At 37.4% G+C, this 26,997-nt stretch overlaps 2 protein-coding genes and 1 pseudogene across 3 annotated transcripts in view; 2 read left to right on the forward strand and 1 right to left on the reverse strand.

The window, feature by feature from the left end:
- The window catches only part of PIGU (phosphatidylinositol glycan anchor biosynthesis class U), a 79,280-nt gene extending 60,538 nt beyond the window's left edge, over nucleotides 1-18,742 (reverse strand). The window contains exons 1-2 of one of the 2 annotated variants that reach the window (XR_004313212.1): nucleotides 18,531-18,742; nucleotides 9,256-9,320 (exon numbers count right to left, since the gene is read on the reverse strand). Coding sequence is in view for 1 of the 2 variants with exons in the window: in XM_006188555.2 (XP_006188617.2) it covers nucleotides 9,256-9,320; nucleotides 18,531-18,660 (195 nt within the window). In the remaining variant the exon portion in view is untranslated. The remainder of the gene's footprint in view (nucleotides 1-9,255; nucleotides 9,321-18,530) is intronic. The other variant, XM_006188555.2, reaches the window with a different exon arrangement.
- Nucleotides 1-26,997, forward strand: part of LOC116658005 (60S ribosomal protein L29-like) — an 801,314-nt gene that overhangs the window by 390,564 nt on the left and 383,753 nt on the right. The window lies entirely within an intron of this gene.
- On the forward strand, nucleotides 4,837-5,436 carry LOC106730099 (annotated as a pseudogene).

Genomic DNA, 26,997 nt, shown 5'->3' on the forward strand with positions numbered 1-26,997 from the left:
GATAGATATGTTAAAATTTTTCCCCTATGACTGTGGATTTATCTATTTCTCCTTTTAGTCATGTCATTTTTGCTTTATATATTTTGAAGCTATGTAGTTAATTGTGTAGAATTACTGTATCTTCTGGGTGGACTGATCTTTTTAATCATTATAAAATAATCCTCTTTACCTCTAGTAATGTTTATTGCCTTAGAATGTTCTTTGTCTGATGTTAGTATAGCTACATCAGCTTTTTTGGGCTAATGTCTACATGATATATCTTTTCCAGTATTTTTACTTTCTACTTTTTTATGTTTTCTTTGTTTTTTTTTTTTCTTTTTTATGTTTTCTTATATTTAAGACATGTTTCTTAAAAGCAGCATATAATTACTTTTTTATCCACAAAATATCTTTCAGTTGGATTTTATTCTACTCACATTTAATGTAATTACTGATATATGTGTGTTTAAGTTTACCATCTTACTATTTCATTTTTCATTTGTCCCATTTTCTCTATGCTAGTTTCTCTTTCTTGCTTGCTTCACTATTTTTTATTATTCCATGTCCCCCTCTATTAGCTTGTTGGTTATACATTTAGTTACTATTCTTTTAGTGGTTAATTTATAGATTATGACATATGCCTTTGACTTTAATTAAAGTATAATATAAATGATTACTTTTACCACTTCCTAGACAATATAAGGATCTCTGAACACTCTAACTCCATATAGCTACTCCCAGCCTTTTCTGTCATTGTTATGGCTTTAATTCTACATATATTTTAAACCCGTAAGTTTGTCTTTTTTTTAGATTCCACATATAAGTCATATCATATGATACACAGTGTATGTTTTCCTTTGAATTTATCCTGCTTAGATTTACAGAGCTTCTTGAATTGAAATATTTCATAAGTTTAAAAGATTTTTCAGCCATTTATCTCTTCAAATATTGTTTCTGCCTCAGTCTATCTATACTCCCATTCTGAAACTCTATTTGTATGCATGTTAAACCTTTCTACTGTATCTAATAGATCTCTCTCTCTCTCTTTTTTTTTTTTTTTTTCTGTTTCTATCCTTTTCTCTCCAAGCTTCAGTCTAGGTACTTTATACAGACCTATCTTCCAGATCACTAATCCTCTTTGATTTGTGTAATCTGCTGTTAAACTTGCCTATTGCATTCTTCAGTTGTTATTGTTTTCTAGTTCTAGAATTTCCATTTGATGATTTTTATATATTACAGTTCCCTGGAGAAATTCACTATCTTTTCATTTACTTTTTGAACATATTAATCATTGGTCACAGTTATTTTAAAGTCCAAATTTGATAACTCAGTATCTGGATCACCTGTGAATCTGTTTTTAGTGCCTATTTTTTCTATCTTTTATTATGCTTGGTAATTTTAAATTGAATGATGTATGTTGTGCAAGAGAAACTGTAGAGGTTCAGGATTTTCCTCCAGAAAGGATTTTTTTAAGCTTCTGTCAAGTAATTAGAATAGAATTGTATCACCTTAATCTAATTAGGGGTTTACCTAATTAGAAGCTAGCTTCAGTCTTTGTAAAATTAGTCTATACCCTTATTCCTCAACTGTAGTCCTTCAGAGGACTCAACTAGAAGCCAAGTCCTTCGCCATAGCCCTGCCACTTTGGTTGGAAGTACAATCGAATTTTTATTTCCTAGCACCATTACACTGCCAACAGCTCTGTTTATGTTTAGTACCATAGCCTCTTACCAGCCAATTTCTGTTCTCTTTCTCTGCCTCCTCAGCCTGTGCCATTTACAATAAATTGGTAAATGCATCAAGGAGAAAGCAGCTCAGGCTGTTGGTCTCAATTTCTGGACCTTCCTCTCTGGGATCTCAGCCCCTCAAATCCCGGTCATCTTACCCAATGCCATCAAGTGGATGTTTTTTGTATTCCTCCTGCTTTTCTAGTTGTTCTAGGCAGGATTGTTGGTCTTCTATATAAGCCAGTTTGTCAATCCACCAGAAAAGAAGGAAAGTACATAACTTGGTTTTAGCAAGCCCATGCTCGTGACTCAGGAACACCTCTTCTCAATCCCCAACTACATGCAAAAATGTGTCCTAAGATACTCTAAAGGTCATTGACAGGCTTTTTAGTGAGAACACCCAGTGTGGAAGAAAGGATAAATCTCTGGGGTCAGACTCAGGTTTAAAATGAGGTTCCACCTATGTACCTTTGGGCAAGTTGTTTTCCCCTCTAAGCCTTAGTTTCTTTAGCTATAAAACAAGTATAGTGACCTATTTCACAAGGTTCTTGGGAGAATCAAGTGGTAACAGTCACAAAGTACTTAGCATGGTAACTTGCATACAGTAAACTTCAATATGTTAGCTACCTGAGATCAACTTTTTACCTCTTTTTGAAAATAGAGTCATCAGCTTTGCCTTTCAAAATTCTAAAAGAATTAAACTTTTACAAATATCTACTAATGGATCCTTTTTTGCATTTAACTTTGTTTGTAAGAAGTAGCAACTTGATATTTATATTACCAATAGCCTGCTTTCAAAGTGTTTTGATGTTTCAGATAGTTTAGAATGGCACTAAATTGGTTTCAAAAATAACAGAACAAACTGTTCTCAAAAAGCCTATCAGCAAATGAGCTCACTGCCATAATGAACTAACATGTACACAGCAGTTAGTTTAATTGCATATCATACTATTATAGAGAAGTATACACTGAATATAATTTGTCTGTATGCTACATCTCCATTTAGGTGAGCACTCCCACTCAGGGTAGGGTATATATGGGTAAACTCACAATTTTACTATCAGTACTTGGGTAAACACAGAAAACAGAAACATCTGTTGAAGATAGTCATAAAATCTAACCTGTGGTAACTAAATTCCTTTTTTCTCTCCTGTGCAGATTTTTCTTCTCCACTTTCACATATTTTTACCTTTCCCTAAGAACTAGATAATAAAATCTGCTAAAGACTAAGGAAGAAAACAATACAAATAATGAACTTTCTCTCCAAAAGTGTTCTTGGGTTTGATATAATTTTATTTCTTTATAGTATTTTTATTACTTAGAGAAACTATATTAAAATACAGGTAGCTCTTGATTTATGAATGCCCAACTTAGAAGCAAATTAACCCATATTCAGGAATGAGGACCATCGGACTCTGAGTTCAAAGTCATCCGCACTGTGTTCAAGTGAAGCAACTGTTCTTGTCCCTTAATTCAGAGTTCTTAAAGGTTAACAGTCCTAAAGGGGTTATCTTAATACAGATATTCAGGGGGAACGGGTATAGCTAAAGCAGTAGAGTGCACGCTTGGCATGCACGAGGTCCTGAGTTCAATCTCCAGTACCTCCTCCAAATATAAATAAATAAATAAACCCAATTACCCTCCCCCTCATAAAACAAAACAAAACAAAACAAAACCTCTGCTTAATAAGGTATAGAAAGTTAACATGTTTCTGGTAACCAGAAATTCCTACCTTATGCCTTTATCTCCTTTTACACACACACACACACACACACACACACACACACACACACACACACACTAGTATAGCACATGATGAAGAGTAAGAATGTGTTCTAGGATTCATCATTGTCTTGTTCCCCAGAGCAAGTGATCCAAGAGAGAGAAAGTCTACGTGCAGGGTCTTTTATAACCTAATCTAGGAAGACATGCCATCATTTCTGCCATATTCTGTTGGTCACAGAGACCAACTCTGGTACAATGTGGGAGAGAACTTCACAAAGGTGACTACTAGGAGGTGGAAATCTTTGGGAGCCATCTTGGAGGCTAGCTATCACATGAGGTAAACACATCCTGCCCCATGTTTTCAAATATTATTGATAGGCCGATAGATCCCAATTTTGTATCTCCAGCCTGGATCTCTCTTCTTGAGTTTCACATTTGTACAGCCAATTGCCTTAACATTGCCATTTGGATATCTAATAAGCACTTCAAACTTAACATGGTGAAATCTGAGCTCTTTATTTCCCACCCTAACTAAAACCTGCTCCTCCTTCAGTATGCTTCACCTCATGAAATAACACCACCATTTACTCAGTTGCTCAGGACAAAAACCTGTTATCTTTGAATCATATCCTTAAATTCTCTCTTGCCTTCATAGCTCTCATCAAACCTACAAATAAATCTACCTCTACAAATATAACTAGAATCTTATCACCTTTCACCACCTTTGTTCTTACCACCCTAGTTTCAAGCCATCATCATCCTGCTTTGACTACTGCACAAGCATCCTAATCATTTTCCCAGCTTCACTTCTTGCTCCTAGAGTCAATTTCCTTCCAGTATGCAGATTTTTTAAGATCTTAAAAAAGACCTTAGTGTTTATTTTCAATGAAAGGAAAGTTACAAATCCAAAAGAATCACAGTTCCAACATGGCAGAAATTCTCAGCTTTTCCTTACCTTCTACAACCATTTCTTACGAAGTTACTCAACTGAGTTGAACATAGTGAAATACTGTTACACTTAAAAGACTTTTAATTAAACTTGCAACATTTTTCACAGATGAGAGGAACCACAGCTCAGTCATATCTGCACAATGTTTTTTTGTTTGTTTTCATCACTATCTCCATTTATGCCTTCCTATACAAATGATGAAATAACTCATCAAGTAAAGAATTTCCATTTTACAATTGCAAGACATAGAACCTATCCTTTTTAAGGACAACTCTGAACTGAGGTAAAATCTCTAGATTCTTTTTTTTTTTAATTGACGTATAACTGACCTACAACACTGTTAGTTCCAGGTGTACAACATGGTGATTTCATGTTTCTATACATTACAAAATGATCATTACCACAGCAACATTTATTAAATGTAAAATAAATATGATCACTTCTCTCCTGGTTTAAAAATCTATAGTGTCTTCCTATCACAGTAAAATAAAATTCACCTGCCATTGTGGGCCACCAAGGTCAGTAAAGGATCTCCAGGCAGCTGGACAAAAACTTGCTCTAAAAGGCATTGACTGGGTAGCTTCTGGGGAGATCATAGCCCAAGACCAAAAGGCCACTGCCAACTCCCTGAAATCATGAATTAAGACCCTCACCTCCAGGCTGGCTCCTCTACCTGAGAATCCTTGCTATGGACTGGGCTTACCACAAGGCCAATGTGGTGAAGGCTGGCTTAGCAGATGACTTTAAAAAAAAAGTTTAATGCCCTGAAGGTTCTCGTGCCAGAACATAAATACATTGTCCAGGAGGATGCTGAAGAAAAAGATGCGAATGCTGTGCTGAGTTTTTGTCTCTCTAAAGGCCAGGATTGAGGAATATGAAAAAGAGTTGGAAAAGATGAAGAACATAATTCCATTTGATCAGTAACCATTAAGGACTTGAATGAAGTCTTCCTAGAAACCAAATTAGACAAGAAGTATCCCAAGTGGCCTCACCAGCCAACTGAGAATCTATAAACTTGAGCCTGGAAGGAAGCTCTAGTACTCATATTACAAATTCTGGACATTAAAAACAATTACATTAAAAGATAGATAAAAGGTTAGAAGGGTGAAGGAGGAGAGAGATAGAGAGATTAAGAGGTACAAACTTTCAGCTGAAAAATAAATGAGTCACAGGTATGAAATGCACAGTATGGGGAAAATCGTAATTATTTAATATATTTGTATGGTGACAAATGACAACTAGACTTATCATAATGAGCATTTTAAAATGTATAGAAATATCTAATCACTGTGTTATATACCAGGAACTAACATAGTGTTGTAGGTCAATTATACTTCAAAAACAAACAAACAAACTCATAGAAAAAGAGACTGGATTTACAGTTACCAGAGGGGGAAGGGAAATTGGATGAAGATGGTCAGAAGGTACAAACTTCCAGTTATAAGATAAGTAAGTACTTAGGATACATTGTACAACAAATGATAAATATAATTAACACTGCTGTACATGATATATGAAGGTTGTTAAAGGAGTAAATCCTAAGAGTTCACCTCACAAGGAAAAAAAAAATTTCTATTTCTTTAATGTTGTATCTATATGAGATGATGGATGTTCACTAAATTTAACGTGTTTTTCAGTGTATAAAAGTCAAATCTTTATGCTGTACACCTTAAACTTACACAGTGCTGTAGGTCAATTATATCTCAATAAAACTGGAGGAAAAGATTAGATAGATAGATAGATAGATAGATAGATAGATAGACAGACAGACAGACAGACAGATAGATAGAAATTCCAAACTCCTAATCAAGTCTATAAAAAGTCCTACATAATTAGGCCCCTAACTTCTTACAACTTAGCTCTATCATTCTCCTCTTTGCTCATTCTGCCTTGGCAATACTGGCCATCTTTCTGCAACTCACAAATGCCAAACTCATTCCCAAATCAGGACCATCATATGGCTTGCTTGCTTCATTTAGATCTCTTATTCAAATTTCACTTCCTCAGAGTGCCTTCCCTGAACACACTTTCATGATCATCACTCTATCTCTTTACTCAGCTTCATTTTTCTGTATGTACTTACCACTTACATGAAATCATATTTTTAAAAACTCAGCTTTAAGGAGGTGTAACTGGTATAAAACAGACTGCACATATTCAGAGTGTACAACTTGATATGTTTTGACCTATGTATACACCCATGAAACCATCACCACAATCAAGATAGTAAACATATCCATCATTCCCAAATGTTTACTAATTTTACTGTTCATCCCAAAGAACTTTATTTTGGTGACTTTCAATACTATTTTTCTGTTTTCTATTGCATTTGTTTCCACTTAGATCTTTATTGTTTCTTTTATTTTGCTTACTTTGAGTTGATATTTTTTTTTCTAGTTTCTTAAGGTAGAAACTGAGGTCAATGATTTGAAACTTTTCCTCTTTTTTTAATATAGGTAATTAACACTATAAATTTCCCCCAAGTACTGCTTTAGCAACATCCCACATTTTTTGATAGGTTGTGTTTTCCTTTTCATTCAGTTAAAAATACTTTCTAATTTCCCTTCTGATTTCTTCTTTGATCCATGAGTTATTGAGGAATATGTTACTTAGTTTCCAAATATTTGAGGATTTTTCAGGTATCTTTCTGATACTAGTTTTTTACTTAATTCCACTGTGGTTAGAGAATATACTTTATATGACTCCAATCCTTTTAGATTTATTAAGTCTTATTTTATGGCCCAGGATATGCTCTATCTTCCAAATGTTCCATATACACTTGAAAAGATTCTATGTTCTGTTATTGGATGGAACGTTCTGTAAATGTCAATGAGGTCAAGTTGGTTGGTGTATTGCTCAAGTCTTCTATGTCCTTGTTGATTTTCTGTCTGCTTGTTCGATCAATCATTGACAGAAGGATTCTGAAATCTCAGACTATTACTGGGGATTTGTCTACTTCTCCTTGCAGTTCTATCAGACTTCATGTATTCTGAAATTCTGTTATTAGGTGCATAAGCATTAGAATTGTTAGGTCCACTTGATGAACTGACCCCTTCATCATTATGAAATGACCTTCTTTACTCCTGACAATATTCTTTGCTCTGAAATCCATTTCTTTTTTACTAACTTATTGTCTGTTTCTCTCAGAAATTAAAGTATCATAAGGCCAAGGACTGTGTCTTGTTTTACATCCCTAGCACCTGGCAGGGTAGCTGGCATTTGGTGTGCACTTAACAAACCTTTGTTAAAAGAAAGAGAGACAGTATGGAGGGATTGGAATACATATGCAGATACAGAGCTAGGCACTAGGAGTAAGTGATGAAAGGGAGCCAGTACATGTTCTGAGGAGCATATATCATAGTGGGTAAAACAAGTACAGAGTATAATATGAGCCATGAAAAGGATAAGCACAAGACACTTTGGAAGATACAGGAGAAATATCTTAGTCTAAGGTGATGAGGGATGGCTTCCTGGGGGAGGTAAAACCTAAGCTAATGTCTGAATAGCAGAGTCAGCCACAAAAAGAGGAAAGAATGGCTTGCCACAAGGAGACAACAACATGAGCAAAGACACATAGATAAGAGAGAATATGGTGCTGGAGCACAATAAAAGTATGTCAAAACTCTCTCAGGGGGCTCCTATTCTGTCTAGAAAACATACTGCCCAAGGCCCACAGAACACTGAGCTCATGGCTGGTGGGCTATGCTTGAGTATGCCCACACACATCTGTTTCCAATAACTGAACTGTGTGCTCATTAAAAAGTCTGTTGGGGGAGGGTATATAGCTCAGTGGTAGAGTGCATGCTTAGCATGCATAAGGTCCTGGGATCAGTACCCAGTACTTCCATTAAAATAAATAAATACGAATAAATAAACAAACCTAATTACCTCCCCTCAAAACATAACAAAACAAACAACAACAAAAAAAGTCTCTTCAATTGTTCCTAACCTGTTTCTGCTAGTAGCTCTTGTCACTGTGGTTCAGTTAGATAGCACTACAAAGATAATGAAATATGAATGCAAAAGAGTTATTATCTCTATGAGAACCAAGCTGAATGTTCGGGGAAAAAAACAAAATTTGATAGACAAACCAAAAAAATTGTTCTCAAAGTAGAAAGAGGGAGCAATTATAAAAATTAGGGGTTAAATTGTCAAATTAGAAGACTTCTAAATGGTAAGGTCAATAAAAATGGGAAGAGGAAAATGGAAAGATATGCAGTTGATGTGGTTAGCAGGGCCCACAGGGCTTTCTATGCATGCTAAGGTTCTGGATTTTATCCTGAGCTCAGTGGTGAACATTCCAAGGTATTGAGTAGGACACTGACAAAATGAGATTTACATTTCAGGAAGATGGTTCTGATTGCAGAATGAAAAGTAAATGAGCCAGACTGAATGCAGAAAGACTTGTCAGGAAGCTATTGTAGTAACCCAAGCAAGAGATGATGGTGACTTAAGAGTGATTTTATTCCTCTTAAGAACTAATTTTATGGGTTAAATAGGCTTTTGTGAGCTTTCTAAGAAGCCAACAATTGCTTTCACAGTTTTCATGGAAAAGCATATTCCAAAGAACCAATTACATGCCAATTAGCATATAACCTATTCATGGACTGAGAACTGTTTACAATGTGTTTGCCAACAAAAATAGTAAGTTCTACAGAAATCTCATCTGCTTCCCCAAAATACAATCTTAATCTGGATCATTTCCACTGCAATTGTGAAATCTTCTTAAGCAGAGGACATTTTAAAAAGGACGGTTTCTAAATATGATTTTTAAAAATAGATCTTTTAAATGTTTGTACAAAACAGAGGTTAGGCTTTGGTATCTGTGACTATAAACTACTCTTTGGTACCCAGAAAAGAAAACAAAGCACTTACTTCATGAAATACTGCTCCAGAATACGGAGACACTCCCAAGTCCAGCAGAGAGAGGCCTTCAACCACTGAAAAGTAAGACATCGAAGTTCACTCTTACTTCAGAGACATAGGCAGATGGCCATAAACCAGTGTTCGATACTCCCGGGAACATGAAGGGCTTCACGGTCTGTCTAACCCCCTTTACCTCATTCCCAGCAAGTGAATTTAAGTCTTGATTTCAGATGATGCAGAACTTTCTTCTATACATTGCCCATTGCGGGGCAGCACTCATGAGAAAATTTTATGTTAAAAGATAAGCTTCTTACCATCTCCTTGTAGCTTCCATCCACTCTAAAAAGTGTTTCATTTGTATATATTCTGCTCCATTCCAAAAAACTAATCAAGAAAGAAGCTCTGAGAAATGTTGTCCATAGAGTAGGAAAATGGCAGTCACTCTTATACGCTGCTTGTTTGTGTGACGTTTGTATTAACTTTTCTATAGGCAATATGTACTTTTTAAGTGTGTGTCTTCTGACCCAGAAATAAATTGTTCTCAGGGCAATTTATCCCAGGGAAATAACTGGACAAGTGCCGAAAGAAGTATGTTTATTATGGTGCTCAGAGTACTAAAAAATTTTAAATAACTCTAATGTCTATTAATGGAGATTTATGTACATGTATTTTTATGTATATATATATGTATATGTGGATAGTTATACAGACAAATAGATAGGGGCACTTTATAGTTAAAAATCATACTACGTTATAAATAACTGAATAAATAAGTAAGTGGAAGAGAAAAGAAAGCTCTTCCCCATAGAGAATTATAAACATCAAATGTATAAGGAAGATGGAAATAGACAATCACCATTTGGCAGACCCCACAGTAATAACTGTGAAAGGTATCAACAATAGATACTAAAATTAGTGGGTAAAAATATGATTGGAAACAGAATGTTTGCAAGGGGAAAAATAATAATTTTATGTGGATAAACCTGGCATTCACTACCTAACTCAAGTGACCTAAGTTAACAACACCAGTAATATGTTAACCAGTTAACATTATCAACAGCAAGTACCTCCTGACATGATTCACTGAGATGGGGATAAAAATACTGTGATCCTCATACCGGAAATGTGGTATCCTTGCCAAAAAAGCATAATTTCAATCTCATCATGAGAAAAACACCAAACTGAGAGACAAAATAACTGGTCAGTACTCTTTAAAAAATCTTCAGTCTAAGGAAGCATCCCAGATTGAAAGAGACTAAGGACACATAACAGCTAAATACAGTGTGGGGTCATGATTGAATCTTGGACCAGAAAAAAAGGACATTAGTGGAATAATTGGTAAAAATTCTGTAGGTCTATAAATTAGTTAATACTATTGTATTAATGCTAATTTTCTGGTCTAGGTCATTGTAATATGGTTATATAGGATGGTAACAGTAGAAGTTGGGTAAGGGGTAAACAGGGACTCAACGTACTATTTTTCCAACTTTTTTGAAAATCTAAAATTATTACAAAATTGAGTTAAAACTTAAAAGCATATTACAGATATACAGCTGACTTCTAAACAACATGAGTTTGAACTCCACAGGTCCCCTTATATGTGGATTTTTTCCAGCAGTAAATACTACAGTACTACACACACAACTGGCAGTTAGTTGAATCAGTGGATGCAGAACAGAAGATATGGAGGAACCAAGGGTATGGAGGAAAAGTGTATATGGAGGGCTGACTAAAAATGATACTTGGATTTTCAACTGCACAGAGGGTCAATAGGTGTCCCTAACTCCTGCACTGTTCAAGGGTCAACTGTATATTTACTGAAGGAAAGATGTCCATAAAATAGTCTTAAATGAAAAGCAGGTCATAACACGACATGTAAAATACAATCAAATTTTACTTTAAATATTTATCAGCATTCATTCATTTAATTATTTGAGAGAGAATGAATATGTATTCAATGAGAAATGCCTCAAAACAAGCATAAAACAGAAACATTAAATAAACCAAATAAAAATAAACAAAAAATTAACAGCAACCACCTCTGGATGATAAGATTACAGAAGATTTTTGGTTCCTTTTATCTTTTCTTTAGTTTCTGAATCTTGAGCAATGAACATGCATTACTTTATAATTATTAACAGGAAAATTAATTTTAAAAGAAAACGAATGACGAAAGATGAGAAAAACATAAAATGAAGCCACAAAAATCTATAAAATGTGTAAGTTTTAAAATGCATTACATATATAAATATGAAACTGATAAACATAAGAAACAGTTCCCTCCAGGGAACAGAACTAGGTGGTATAGGAAAATGGTAGAAAGGTGCCTTTCAATCATATAGACTTTTGCACCTTTGATTTTTGAACCATGTGGCTAAATTACCTATTCAAAAAAGGCAAATAAAACAAAATCAAAGTTACAGAGCCTGTTTAAAAAATAACTATATATTTGTAATGAGTGGGCCATAAGCATGGCTTTAAACTTTATAAACCTACCCTAGAAGGAAACCTATCAGTTGCATAATTCATGGCATCTGAAAAATAAAACAAAGCCCACTGTTCAAGACAACTGTAACTGGTCCTCGTACTAGGACCAGAGAGAAACTTCCATCATGGAGCCACATAAGGAAGCTGCTGTGTAACACAACTACCAAACCCTTCACTAACAGCTTTACTGGAGACCCAAGGAGATGATTCATCAGGCCACTTCACTAGGCAACACTCAATCTAAGTCAATGGCATCCAGCCACAGAGCAGTAAAAGCAACTTTACGGAGGACCACTAAGATGCTGCCCAGGAACATCACTCTCCACTGACTTAATCCAAAGGGAAATTTTTGATTATGTAGCTGCATACCTTTCAGGCAACTGTCTAAAAGTAATTTCTCTCAGATATGCCTTTTCTAGATATTGTACACTAGTGAATTTGTTAATCTGTTCTCTGGCAAGTGCCTGGAATGTGGTTCTACTGTCTTGATGATTAAATTCGACCTCAATATTACTTAATAGATAAATGATAGAATCAAATTCATGTAAAGACATTAAAAAAAAAACACAAACACTACCATTTAGTACCACTAGCTATAACACTAAAAAAGTATAGGAAGAGCAGAAACTCACAATATTTTTACTGGAATATATTTAGCTTTATGATAAACTTCTCACAATGCCCTTATTTTCTTATTTTGGTGCACAAGACTGAAAACTCTGGCATGGTCTGCAGTGCATTTGAGAACTATAATCTGAGCTATAGAGTACCAAAATCCTCTAGAATATAATAGTGAATCTATCCTATGTATAAAAGAATAACCAGGGCCCCCAAATTCTAATACATATAAAAATGGTCCAATAATATTTTGCTGGAAACATTCTGACGTAGGTTTCACAAAATGCCTGTTTGGGGAAAAAGAAACTCAATTAAAAAAAACTAAAGAACCCATAGCTTTAAGCCATGCTTTTTCCTAGAGTACCCCCCAAAATAAAATCCATGCAAAGTACACCAGAGCAATGAATAACATTTCCACCTCACAGGATTATTACCTAACAACTAATGTTTTACAATAGTTGACTATAAAAGCTAATTATTACAGCCAATTATTCTAAAATATCAGTGTTTTTTTTTCATAAAGTTGTTCACTCTTAACTGATAGATCTCATGAAGCAAGAATTCTTAGTTACCTTGATATACTTTTCCTATGGGTGATAATAAAAGCATTATCATCTAGTATAAGACAAACATTGTCTTTGAGCTTCCCATATCAAGAAGGGCATGCATTCAGCTTTCTCAAAAAAAGTGTATCCTTATATTTCAAGTCTAGAGGGTCCTAGAAACAGTGCAATAAACACACCTAACATACAGATCTTGGTTTCTAAATAACATTCTCCAATAAAGGAACAAAGACTCCTTGGAGAAGTCAATTCTGAAGCTGGACCAAGGAAATACAAGACAAGCCTGGAGCATCTCCTGGTTCCAGAAAGTAATAAAATGCTAAAAACAAAATACACACACAAAAAAACCAACAACAATAAAAGAAAGTGAGAGGGAGGTATGTCAAAAGGACAAAGGAGTCAACTGGAAATAGGTCCCAATGGCAAAGAAGTATGCATTATAATCTAGAAAATAAAATCAATGCCCATGAGTCTATACTGATATAAATATGAATGAATTAATTAATTAACTAAATGACATGACAACTCTTCCTAACAGAATTCCAATTAATACATAAAGAAGGAAATAGGGAAATAGAAAAGTCACCATTAGAGCACCACAGTAATGATTACTGCAGGGAAGTTCAACCTATAAATGCAAAAAGTAGTGGGCAAAAACTTGAAGAGAAACAGGATATTTACAAAGCCCCAAAGTATATCCCCCAAATGTTTACTAATTAAAAAGGGAAAATAGTAATTTTACAGTTGAGAAGCCAGGCAGATACTACCTTAATCAAGAGATTAAGGTTAACATTAGAAATAATAAGACATTTCAATATGATGTATCCTCCAATCCAGTGCACTGAGAGGGTCACATCACGTCAGTGGGATTCTTCCCCAAAATCCATTATCTCAATTTAACTATGAGAGAACATTAGATAAAACCAAATTGAGAAACTTTTCTACAAAATACTTGACCAGTATGCTTCAAAAGTGTCAAGGTCATAAAAGAAAAGGCAAAGCTGAGAAGCTTTGGAGAAGAATAAAGAGACACAACTAAATGCAATATGGGATACTGAATCAGATCCTGGCACAGAAAAAGAACAGTAGAAAAAAATAGTAAAATCTGAATAACAACTATGATTGTTATACATGAATATAGTTATTCTCTTAATTTTGATTACTGCATCATTATGCAGGATGTTAACATTAGGGGAAGCTGGGTGAAGGGTATACAGGATCTCTTTGTACTATCTTTGCAAATATTCTCTAAGTCTAAAATTATTTCAAATAAAAAAATCTAAAAAAACAAACAAAAAAGTAGTAGTATCCAGTCTCTGGATCCAGCTGCCAATTTGCAGGAAATACAGACGACACAAGAATGTGTTATACTGTACCATGAATACACAATCGAAAATCCAAACTATGAGAAATTCTACAGGTCAAACAGATCTGTTTAAGAACAAATGAATAGTAAAGAAAAGGATACAATGGAATGAATAGTAAAGAAAAGGATACAATGGATGCGGAACTTAAAGATTAAGGGAGACTTAAAAGACATACACAAAGTTTTTTTAAAGGGCATGACTAAGCTATAGTGTCTAGGGATGCTCATTTGGGTAATAAGAAAAAAGAAATAAAAAATGTCATTACTATAAAAGTTAGGATAATGGTTACTTATGAGGGGAACTGGAGGCTGTGACTGAGATGGGGCATATGGAAGGGCTTCTAGGGTGAGTGGCAAAGTTCTGATTCTTGACTTGGATGACGATTACAAAAGTTTTTGCCTTATGATAATTCACCAAGCAATACATTGTTGTGTGTGGTTTAACAATAAAAGGGTGTTGGTTTTTTTTTAAACTAGTGCTATCAGAAGTGTTCCTCTTGACCCTGACTTTCACAGCTGCATTGGAGGTGGATTTCTAAATACACACTAATAGTTTGAGCTCTATCCTGAACTCAAGAAGCTAAGCCCATAGTAATTCCTAATCTTTATGTCAAAGGCTGAGGAAACACCAAAATATGACAGAAACATTCCAAAATTATTCTTGACAGATAACACAACATGGTATATAGTGAACTCTGGTGGAACAACCATGCCTAAAGACTGCTAGCTAGTTACATAAAACATTATTATCTATGTGACTTTGGGCAAGTGACAATCTCTCTGTACTTTGATTTTCTCACTTAAAAAGAAGGGCTAACAACAGTATTTATATCACAGGGCACCGTGGGAACAAAATTAGTTTTTTTTTAACATACCTAAAGTGCTTAGAACAGTACCTGGCATGTAGCAAGCATTACATCAGTGTTAGTTATTATTATTTTTATTGGACTGAGAAGCACATGCTTGCACTTTGTCATGTAAGAAATTTGTATAAATTTTAGTTGGACTATCAAATAAATTGATGGGTCTGTAGAAATGAGTGACACAGCAAACATCTCTTTCCTGTTCTAATGGGTATCTGTTATTTTCTCCTGCCCAGCATCAACTTCCTCCTCTTCTGGTAACAGCTAGTTTTCCTATGGGATAACACCCCGCTTCCATGGTTTGGGAGGTTGCTCCCTCTCCAAAGTGGGAGATATAGATACATGACCTGGGCTGATTACAGTAATTGGTTTAAGAATTGGCATTATTACCCAGATAAGTCCAACGTGACTCAATTCCAAGGGTTCTGTTGTTCTCACTGAAGAAGAATCACCCTCTTTCTACTGGACTTGACACTGAGAATATAAAAGTCAGAGGCTATTAGTGGCAAATCTTGCCAATACCTGGGAAGAGCTTTCCTGAATGCAGTCAATGCCAAGATGGAAAAATAATTAGTCCTGATGAAATCACTGAGGCTCTGGATCCAGCTATGCTTGAAGTCAAGGTCTACCGTGGACTGTTCTGTTATATAGGCCAATAAATTAATTTTTTATTATAATTTGGACAGTTTGAGTTGGAATTCTGCCTTTGGGATATGAAAGAATTAACAACATATCAATTTAAAACCCTTCAGGTATTTGAAGACAAGAATCCGCCCTTCCAAGCATATAACTTCTCATTTATTCCCATTAAAAAATCAGTCCATAAAAAAAAAAATCAGTCCATGATTAGAGCCAATCAAAATCTATTCGGATCTAAGACCCTTTACCCAAAGGACTGGTCATTTATTTGTTTGTTTCTTTGTTTTAATCGTTTTTTTGGTGGGGGGAGGTAATTAGGTTTACTTATTTATTTATTTTTAGAGGAGGTACTGGGGATTGAACCCAGGATCTCATGCATGCTAAGCATGTGCTTTATCATTTGAGCTACACCCTCCTCCCAGGACTGGTCATTTAAAAACTGAAAACATCATGTGACACCAGAAGGGCTCCTACTTCAATATATTTAAATGTCTGCCTTCCAGGGTTTAATACAATCACTGGCTTTAAAAAATATCCCATCTTAAAATATATTCTGAAGACAAGTGGTATGTACAGATGTTGTACCCCTCCAAAATGGGACAACTGTCCTGACTTAATCAGAACCAGATGGGAGATTACCAAATCTCTCTCTAGTCCTGACATTGGCACTCAGTTCCAGATCTAAACTTTGGATATCACACTATCACCTTACGCACACATTAAAGACTTACTGCTATCCTTGCTGACTCATCTATTTCAGCCAACTCACCTATTTCCCTATTATTTAAACTCAGAATCTGTGAATTAGCCACTTTTTGGCTTTTACCATAGTACTAAGAGCTTCAACATGGATTATCTCATTTAGTGGAGTACATATTATAACTTCCTACTTTACAGATGAGAAAATTGATGTTAGAAATGTTATCTGTGTCACACAAATACTAAGTTGCAGAGAAACGCTCATATGTTTCTTGAGATCCCAGACCCTGTGCTCTTAATCACCACACTACATTGCCTCATCTTTAGATCCTTCATCCTGTTGATCCTATAAGTAACCAGAAAAGAAAACAGATTTTATTTTATTTTATTTTAAACATAAAATCTGTTTTCTTTTCTTCAATATTTATTCAACAGTAACTATGCAACTACTCTATGCCAGGCACAAACGATTCAGGAATGAATAAAACAGTTCTGGCCTTCAAGAAGCTCATAGTACAGTGGCGTTATCAGGTATAAACAAATAATTATGATATAAAGTGAGCACTTCTTATTTTTAATAATGATCTTAATAGAGGTATACTTAAGGGCTAAGAAAGCAGAGGAAGGAGGGGCTAATACTGCCTTGGGTCTTCTGGAATCCAGAACAAAGCAGGAACCAAGGAACAACTCAGTTTGTTCAACAAATAATTATATGCAAATATTATATGCAAAGATATCAAGTCTAAGCTCTTACCATCACATAGACAAATTACAACTACCTTTATTACCACTTATCAACTGGAAAACCTGGGCAAACTACTTAACTTCTCTTAATCGCAGTTTCTTTATCTGTGAAATGGGGAAAATAACACCACCTAACACACAGAGTAATGGAGGATAAAATGAGGCTTACCATAGTTTCTGATGCACAGTAAGTTTTTTTGGAAATCTTACCTCTAATTATTCATAAAACGCCCATTCATTATGCCATTCCCCATTCCCAAATGTCTATGGGATAACATCAAAACCCTAGCATTTGAAGTTTGAGGACATGAAGGGGACTCTTGGGGTGCTGATAATGTTCCATTTCTTGATCTGGGTGCTGGTTACATGGATATGTAATTTTTACAGTTTGTAAAAATTCTTTGAATTCTACACTTGTATGTGCATTGTACGTATATTGTACTTCAGTAAGAATGTTTAAAAAATCTTCAAACTCTGGCCCTAACCTAACTCCCACTTCATTACTCCCTTACTTTGGACATTTCACATCCTTCAACATTTCTTGATCCTGTTTACTTTCTACCCGGAACTCCCCTTTCTCTAATCTCTTTTCAAACTCTACATCCTCCAAGAGTTAGCTCAAATCCCACATCCTTAAAAAACTGGAAGAGGAGGGGACACTTTCTTCAGGGGCAGAACTCCATGGAAGTAACTGGATGTACACTTTTCATAAATGATTCTAACTATCTGTTTGCGTCTCCCACTAGCCTGTGGATCCTTTGGCCCAAATTCTCTTTGGAGACGCTAGTATACAACCATGTTTGATGAAGAACTTAGAAGACACAGTAGGAAAAACTAGACTGCAAGTCTCAGCCTGAGAATAGGCTTCTAAGCACACTCACACACTCTCCTCGCTTAAGCAGGACTGGTCCTCTGACTTGGGCTCCCCTCACACACTATCCCGTACCCAGGATACAACACCTGCGATCTCTCGCCAAACCCCACTCCACCCAGCACGCCCTTTCCTCAACCTGACCTTCCTCAGACCACATCCCTCAACTCAGGACCCGAGTGGGACACACCCCCTCAGATCCCCACCCTGCAGGTGAGCCGGCCCCTACGACCCCAACCCCACCACACAATCTCAGGCCTCCTCTCCTCCGCAGTCCCGCCCAGGGGCCCCGCCCTCCTGTCCTCCCTGGGGACCTGAGAGCGGATCAGTTCCCTCAGAATCTTGAGCTTGCAGCCACTGCCCCCGCCTTCCATTCACAGAGGCCAGGAGCGCACAGGCGGGGCCTGGCCGCCTACTCGAGCCGGTGGCCTCACCTCTCTTCCAAGAACTCAGTGGGGACACCACCTCCACCCGCTCCGAGATCAACTCGGCCAGACTGGAGCGGAACAAGGCCGCCCGCACGGTCACGGCCACCACCAGCACCAGGGCCAAGGGAGCCGCCATGATAGCTGGGGCGGGCGCGCAAGCGGGGAAGGAAGGGCGAGGCAGAAGAGAACTCGCGACCTGTGCGCCGCCCTGTGTAGTTCTGCTGGCCGGCGCGCCTCGCGGCTGCCGCCGTAGCTGCCAGACTGGGAACTACCACTCCCAGGAAGCTTTGCGGCGAAAGCGGGCGGGACGACGGAAAGCGCGGCGTCTCAAGCTTGTAGTAAAGGGTTGGGCGATGTCTCCTTAGGTAGCAGGTGAATTGTGAAACTGCCGAGGTGTTTAAGTGCTGCTGAAAATAGAAAAGCGAAGGCAGTTATCGTCCTAGGATTGTGAACGAGTTTTAAAGAGATGTTAATTTCACTCTTATGTGTATGTTTTTAATATTAAAATGTTTCTTTTTTATGTTTTTAAAGAGTATGAAATACATATTCATTTATTTATATGCCAGGCACTATACTGATTTCTGAGTTTACATTTTGGAGTAGTAGGCAGATTTATTAGATTTGCAGCCTTGTACAAATTGCTTAACCTTTCTGTGCCTCGGGTTCCTCATCTGAAAAAAAAAATGTGCTGGTTATTGGCTTGTTGTGGGCTAGCTAAAAACGACTGAGGAATGCTTAGAAATTTTGCCCGTCGCAATATGAAAACGAATATATGGATATATATGTATGACTGGGACATTATGCTGTACACCAGAAATTGACACATTGTAACTGACTGTACTTCAATTTAAAAAAATGGTTAAGATGGTTAAAAAAAAAAGTAAATTATATAAACTTACAATTAAATGAATTATATAAAAAACAAAATAATAAATACTCAAAACGCATGACTTCCTAATTGTTTTCTCTACCTACTCTTGTTTTATCTGTGCTCTTGAGGTTATTCACCACTGCTGTATCACTATGGCAAATACTATATACTGGTGTGCCCTTCCCTTCCTAAATTGGTGTTCAGTGATTTCAGGTTGATAGTGTGAAATCCTAACCAAAGGAAGTGTTTACACCACAGAAATTGGCAAACAGTAGAGATCTGGCTTTTGGAGTTGGAGATCCTGTTGATAGGCATTAAGTAGCACCGCACTTTATTAATTAATGAAAAGTGCTTATGGTGAGTGCTTAAATGTTAGCTATAAGAATTAAAATAGTAAATATATAAGGAAATTTAAGATCTGTGAATAAAACGAAACAGGTTGCATGATCAAGAACAACTCGGTGGGAAAGGTGGTGGTAATATCGGACAGGGTGGTCAGGGAAGGCTCTGGGAAAAGGAGACATATGAACTGAGACCTAAAGGATGGGGAACATACCAGTGCTTTCAAGTGGAGGGAACAAACTCTGAGTCAGGAAACAGCCAGGTGTGTTTGAGATAGGAAACAAGTATGACCCAAGTGGAGAAAGTGTGGGTGGAGAGGCAGATAGGGAATCAGGAAGAAACCTGTTTGCTATGTTTGGAAATCTGGGCTTTATTCAAAGTGCAATCCACGTGCCATTGGAAAATTTTAAACCAAGAAGTGATGTGGTCAGTTGTACATTTTTAAAAAATAGGTATACTCCCAGGCCCTGTACTGTGTGTTGGGGAACATTACAGTGACAAAGTTGCACCCCCTGCCTTTGTAGACCTTGGAGAGTAGTTGAAGAGATGCAATAGTCTTAAGAATAATGCAAGTAAAATTACAACCAATGATTAGAGAAGGAAAAAGGGGAGCAAGATGTGAAAAGAATGCAAAAATCAGCCCTCAAGCTGATAGCTTTCTGGACCAGTGGTAGGGGCAGATCTCCATTAGGGGAGGGGGTCCTGAGGGAGTAGAGAGAAGCACTTTCATCCTTTGAATCCCCCTCTGCCAAGCACTGCACCATACTTTTAACACACATGAGCTTATTTAATCTGCACAACCTGCCTTCCTAAAGGTGTAAGTGTTAGTATCCCCTTTTGCATAAAAGGAGGAGACAGATTTATTATTACATCATCTTAGAGTGAAGTGTATTGCATCATGAAAAGTGGAGGTGATTATAACATGCTTTATTCAAAGTGCAATCCATGTGCCATTGGAAAATTTTAAACCACTTCATAACATAGTGAAGACTGAACAAGATTATGCAACTTTAAATGCTTAGCTAATATACATTAGTCGGCTGTTGTTATTATTATTTACATGATCTTAAGAGATGACTTAAACATTCTTTGGATGAAGATGCTTTTGTATGGAAAAACAGTGATTAGCTATTGTGGGTAGAAGGTGTGATCCAAACCAATGGTTCTTAAACATGAATGAGCATGGATAATAGACCTAAATATAACTAAAACTATGTTCCCTTGCAGGAAATATAGGAATAAATCTTCATGACCTTAAGTTAGGAAATGGTTTTTTAGATACAACACCAGAAGCACAGTCAAAAAAGAAGAAATAAGTAAACTGAACATTAAAATGTAAAACTTTCATGCTTTTGGATGCCATCAAAAAATGAAAAACCCCACAGAATGGGAGAAAATATCTGTAAGTCATATGACTAGGGACTTTTATCCAGCATATATGAGGAACTTTCACAACTCAAATAACCCAATTCAAAATGGGCAAAAGATCTAAATAAACATATCTCCAAAGAAGATACACAAGTGGCGAGTAAACACGTGAAAATATTCTAAACATCATTAGCGATTAGGAAAATACAAGTCAACATCACAATGAGACACCACCTCACACCCACTAGGATGGCTACAATAAGAGACAGATAATAACAAGTATTGACAAAATTGGATGAATTGAACCTTTATACATTGCTGGTAGAAATGTAAAATGCTGTAGCCACTTTGGAAAACAGTTTGACAGTTCCTCAGAATGTTGAGCATATAGTTGCTATACGATCCAGCAATTCAACTCCGAGCTATATAGCCAAGAGAAATGAACATGTGTCCACACAAAAACATATGCACAAATGTTCATGGCTTATTTATAGCTATTATACATAAGAGCCAAAAAATAAGAGCAACCCAAATACTCATTTTGTTTGCTCATGGATAGAAAAACAAAATGTGGTATATCTATACAATGGATTATAATTGAGCAATAATAAATAATGAAGTCCCGATATATGCTACATGGATAAACCTTGAAAACATGCTCAGTGAAATAAACCAGTCACAAAAGACCACATATTGTATAATTCTATTTATATGAAATGTCCAGAATATCGCTATAGAGGCAAATCTATAGAGTCGGAAAACAGATTGGTGGTTGCCTAGGGCTGGGGTGGTTGGAAGGGGAGGGAATGGAAAATGACTGCTAATGGATACAGGATTTCTTCTTAGAGTGATGAAATGTTCTAAAATTAGATTGAGGAATGGTTGTACAACTCTGAATGTACCAAAAACCACTAACTATGTACTTTTTTTTTTGAACTGTGTATTTTAATTGGGTGAATTTTATAGTATGTATAGTATGTCTCAATATCTTAAGATGATTGAGAATCAGAATCACTTGGGAGATGTATTTTTTAAATGTAAATTTCCTAGTTCTGCCTTCGAGACTGATTCACTAGGTCTGAAGTGGAGCCCAGGAATTTACATTCTTAATCTCTCCAGGTTGTACTGATGCTGGTGGTTTAGGAACCATACCTGGAAAAACATTACCTTGAAGGCACAGGAATCCTGTAGTTTATGCAAAAAAAAAAAGATTAAAGTAATAATAATTGCTAGCAAGTATTCAGGGCTTACTCTGTGCTAAGTATTATTTTGAGAGTTCTGCATGTTTTGTATATATATGTGCTTTATATCTATATCTATATCTAAAATTACAGGTACTATAATTTCCCCTCACTACATGCAGATGAGGAAACTGAGGTGCAAAGAGATTTAGTCATTTGTCTGGGGTCACACAGCTAATAAGTGGCAGAACCAGGATCCAGATGTTGTGGTTAAGCTGCTATGCCTGAGAAAATGAGAGGAATTTGGGTTGGGTTAAGTTGGGTTGGGTTGGGTTGGGTTGGGTTGGGTTGTTGTTGTAGCTGAGAAGGGAGGGTAGAGAATTGAAATAAGGGAAATAATAGATCCTGAAAAACCATAGATCCCAGACGATATGTGTGTCACCTAGAGAGGAAGAAATTGAGGCTCTGAGATAGTGAGTAACCAGCTTTAAGCCACACACATAGGTAGTTTTTAATTCAGCATTTATTGAACACGCATCATTGCCAAATCCTGCACTAGGCTATGGAGTTACAATCTATGAAGTACATTTGTTTTTATTCCAAAGAGCAAACTGATTCTGTCCATCTTTAACATAAAGGAAATTAACTAGGAGGCTATGAGGGAGCGCAACAGGGTCAAAGAGGAGACTGAGGAACCAGACTTGGAATAGTCAGGACCCAGGGAAGCAACATCACACAGCCTGGGTAGTAGGAACCACCTGTCAGGTCTACCAGGTACCAGCACTGGAAAGAATGAACTCCAACCAGTTTTTAATGCCTTTGCATCATACCATTCAAGAGTCCAAGCTCTTGGAAAGAGCATGAAATTGACTGAGATTAGGTCCTGTACCTGCCTCTTGCCTATGTGCAAGGCAGCAAGAAAAAAGGATCTGTAAGAATCTGGACCATGAACTGACCATGCTTGCCTTGGGACAGCAAACCCTGAAGACAATTCAGTTAAGTCATTTTGGTGAAGGCAAAAAGTGACTGGATGCTGGATGAGGGGCGGAGGTAGGGGGGCAGGTAAATATCCTCTAATAATGGTGATAAGAAAGATAGACATTCTCCCTCCCATGCTGGAGGTTATAGTCTAGCAGGGAGTCATACAAAACAATAAAAATAGAGGCTGTGATCAGCCCAATGAGGGCAATAGACCAGGAGTGATAATGAATAACGGAGTGCCAACTATAGACTGAACTGTGTGATCAAGGAAAGCCTGTCTGAGGAGGTGATATTTAAGCTGAGACCTAAAGGATGAGAAGAAGCCGTAGATGTGAAGAACTGGCAATGGTGAATGGTATGTATGGGGAAGCAGGGACTGAGGTTACAGTGGGCTTGCAATGAGGGAGGCCAGTGTAGGAGTGAAGTGAGCAAGAGGTAAGACTGGAGAAATAGGCAAGAGTCAAATGGCCTTTGTAGACCATGATGCTGCATGGGATTTTTATTCTAAGAGCCAGGGAAGTCGACTAAAGGGTTTCAAGTACAATTGGAACATGATCACAGCTTAGATTTTAAAAATAATCTCTCTCTGGCTACTGAGTGAAGAATGGATTGGAGGGAGTGAGGGGTGGCAGCAGGGGGACCAGTGCCAAGGCTGCTGCAGTCAACCAGGTGAAAGAAGATGGTGGCTTGGATCAGGGTGGTAGAGAAAAGTGGGTGGATTCAAGAGACATTTTGGAGGTAGCACTGATCAATTGTTTCTCAAATTCCCCTATTTCTTGTCTTTAGCACTCAGATCCTGGCTCCTGTAAAGGTCTGAAGAACAGTTCTCTGAGATTTTTATTAGTAAAAATTTGAGACAGAAACTTAAAGCAACAGTATCAGATTGAGGAGTATATAAAACCTTTAAACACAACTGAGAGCTTTTTTCCTCCCTGGCTGCCTGATGAGCCACCACCATTCTTTTTTTTTTTTTTTTTTTTTTTTTTTTGTGCAGAGAAACGTTTGTTGCTGGGCCAAACAAGGAGAATGTGTGCCACATGTCCAAAAAAGCCTGAACACCCCAAAAGGTTTCAGCCCAGCAGCTTTTTTTTTTGTTTGTTTTGCAATTTTAAAAGAATTTTTATTTTTTATTGACGTGTAGTCAATTTTAAATGTATTTTTTACTATTGACTTTAAGTAAATTTGAATCATCTGCTTATGACATGCATCCAATTTTCACTGGGATGTCTATTGTTTTTGAACTGTCACCATTCTGAATGACACAGTAACCAGCCAGGCAAGGAAATTCATGACATATCAACTGTTTCTACAGAAACAAATGGTCACAGTGGTCCTTTACCCTGTGAAAGCAACAGTACCTAAGATTGCAATCAAGAAAAACTAACCAAGATGTAACCAGAGAATACACCAGATAATTATCTTTGTCTTCAGATCTGAAGTCACTTCAGCAGTGGCAAAACAACAGACTTTGATAAAATTTACAATTTCTTTGATTATGCAAAGAGAAATCAACCCAAACATAGATTTGCAAGATGTGGCCTCGATGAGAAGGAAAAAACTCCAAGAAAATCAGCAAAAGAAATACAAGAATAGAGTGGAAAAATCAGGGCTTCTATAAAAGCAAAAAGGAGAATTAAAGATATAGCGTGGACTTGATCTGTATTTGACTGTGCAGATTCTTCACCAGAAGACAATAAACTATACAAAAACTTGAAAACAATAACAGCTCAACAAAGGGGGATGAGTGGAAGACAGTGGCATGTAGGGAAAGATAAAGGCGTCCTTCAGACTGAAATAGTAAAACAGGTCTGGTCTAATTCATTGTACAGATTGGGAAATTAAGACCGAGAGAGAAGCAGCACCTGGCTGAGGATTCCCCACCATGTCAGTGGTGACACTGGGCTGAGAAACCAGCGTTCTCACCATCTGTCTTCTCTGGTTCCTGGGCTAGGTGAACTGGAAGATTTACGCCAGTTCCCTCCTCAACCATTGGACCCAAGTATTGTAAGGAACCAAAAGGAACCAGAGCTCTGGTCTTACATAATGCCCTGAGGTTTCTGAGACCCAGTACCTCAAGCCCTCTCAATTTCCTTCCTGTCCCCTACCTCAAGTGCCCACCATTGCAAAAGCCATCCTGTTAGAAAAACCAAGAGCTAAACTAGGCCTCCAACCTGAAGGCTGAAGATTGACTCTCCTTTCCCCATTCTCTTCTCTCTGAACCTCTCTCCCTGCTCAGGAGACACATCCTTCACAATTGTGCATCCAGGCCCCTCATGCCCTCTTCCCAAATACACACTGCTCTGGGAAAGGAGACATGTATAATGGCCTTTGCTTATTGCTTTCTGGTATCCATTCTCTCTTTCCCTTTTTGTAACAGGACCCTGAATTCTCAGCCATATGATTTGAATGAGACTGACCTCACTCTCGTTTCTAGGAGTGGGCCCTAAATGGCTTAAACTAACCAATACATTACAAATCCCTTGACACAGTGATTGGTTCAGGTGTGAGTATATGACCCAATCAGGCCAATCAGAGCTAACGAGATTCAATTCTGAAATTTTGGATTGAACTATTGGGCAATGGGCCTTTTCTGCTGGGTTTGAGCTTGGAAGCACCCAGACCCAGGAGCAGCTGGCAGCTAATACATATAAGACAAAATAAGGCAAGGCCAAGGCTAAGGCCTGACTGATTCTACTGGTAAAGATACAACTTTTTGATTTAAGCAGTTTATTACTTACATAGCCAGCAAGATGAACAAGCCAGCTTCCTGTGATCCTTGTTCCACACACGAAAAAGGGTGACACTGAAACAAAAGGGACAGAACAATTGCAACACAGGTTGGAGGGTCACCTATTGCTGAGGAGCCAATTCTAGACTGACATTAGTAGGTTTTATATTCTGCAGCTCCATTCTGAGTAGGGTAGGGCAGAAAGTCCCAAAGCTCATCAGAATCTGGGGAGCAATAAGACAACTCTCAGGACAGCCTGCCGGGGGAGATAAGGAGGAGAGTAAACGGTGGCCTCATTGCTTTACAAGCCTTCTAGCCTCTCATGTTCTGGAAGGATCACAAGGCATTCTGCCAAGACTCAGATAAGCTTTTCAAACCTTTGCCAGTGTGAATACATGCAAGGTCACCGTGGTACATGGCAGAGCCATTCCCCTAGGCAATCATGCGGTCACAAAGAGAGGGCCTGTCAAGAGTTAAGCCAACTCCTAGGAAGTGTTTTGGAGAAATTAGAAAAGATTGAATCTTAGTTTCATTATTTAAGCTACTGGATCAAGCCCTGCCTGAAGCAGTTATTGCTGGACATTTCAACCAAATTCCTTTCCTAATTTAATCCAGTTTGAGTTGGATCTTTAGTTACTTGCAACTAAAAGCTCTTAACAAATATAACAGAAAATGGGCTCCGCCTCCCAAAGGAGTCTCCTATACTTCCCTGGCTTCAATTACCATTTGCATGTTGATGACTCTCAGATCTTTATTTCTGGCCCAGATTTCTCTTATTGAGATTCAGGCTGTATGTATCAAACTACCTCCTAGACATTGCCACTCAGATATTCCAAAGTCACTTAAAACTCTGAATATCTAAAACTGAACTCATGATCTTCTTTCCAACAACTCACTCTTCCTCCTTAATTCCTTAGCTCTGTGACCAACACCACTAATCTTTCTGTTGCTCAGCCAAAAACCTAGGAATCAGCCTTGACACCTCTCACTTCCCCACCCCTT

This window comes from Camelus ferus, chromosome 19 (genome assembly GCF_009834535.1).
Source record: "Camelus ferus isolate YT-003-E chromosome 19, BCGSAC_Cfer_1.0, whole genome shotgun sequence".
Lineage (NCBI taxonomy): Eukaryota > Metazoa > Chordata > Mammalia > Artiodactyla > Camelidae > Camelus > Camelus ferus.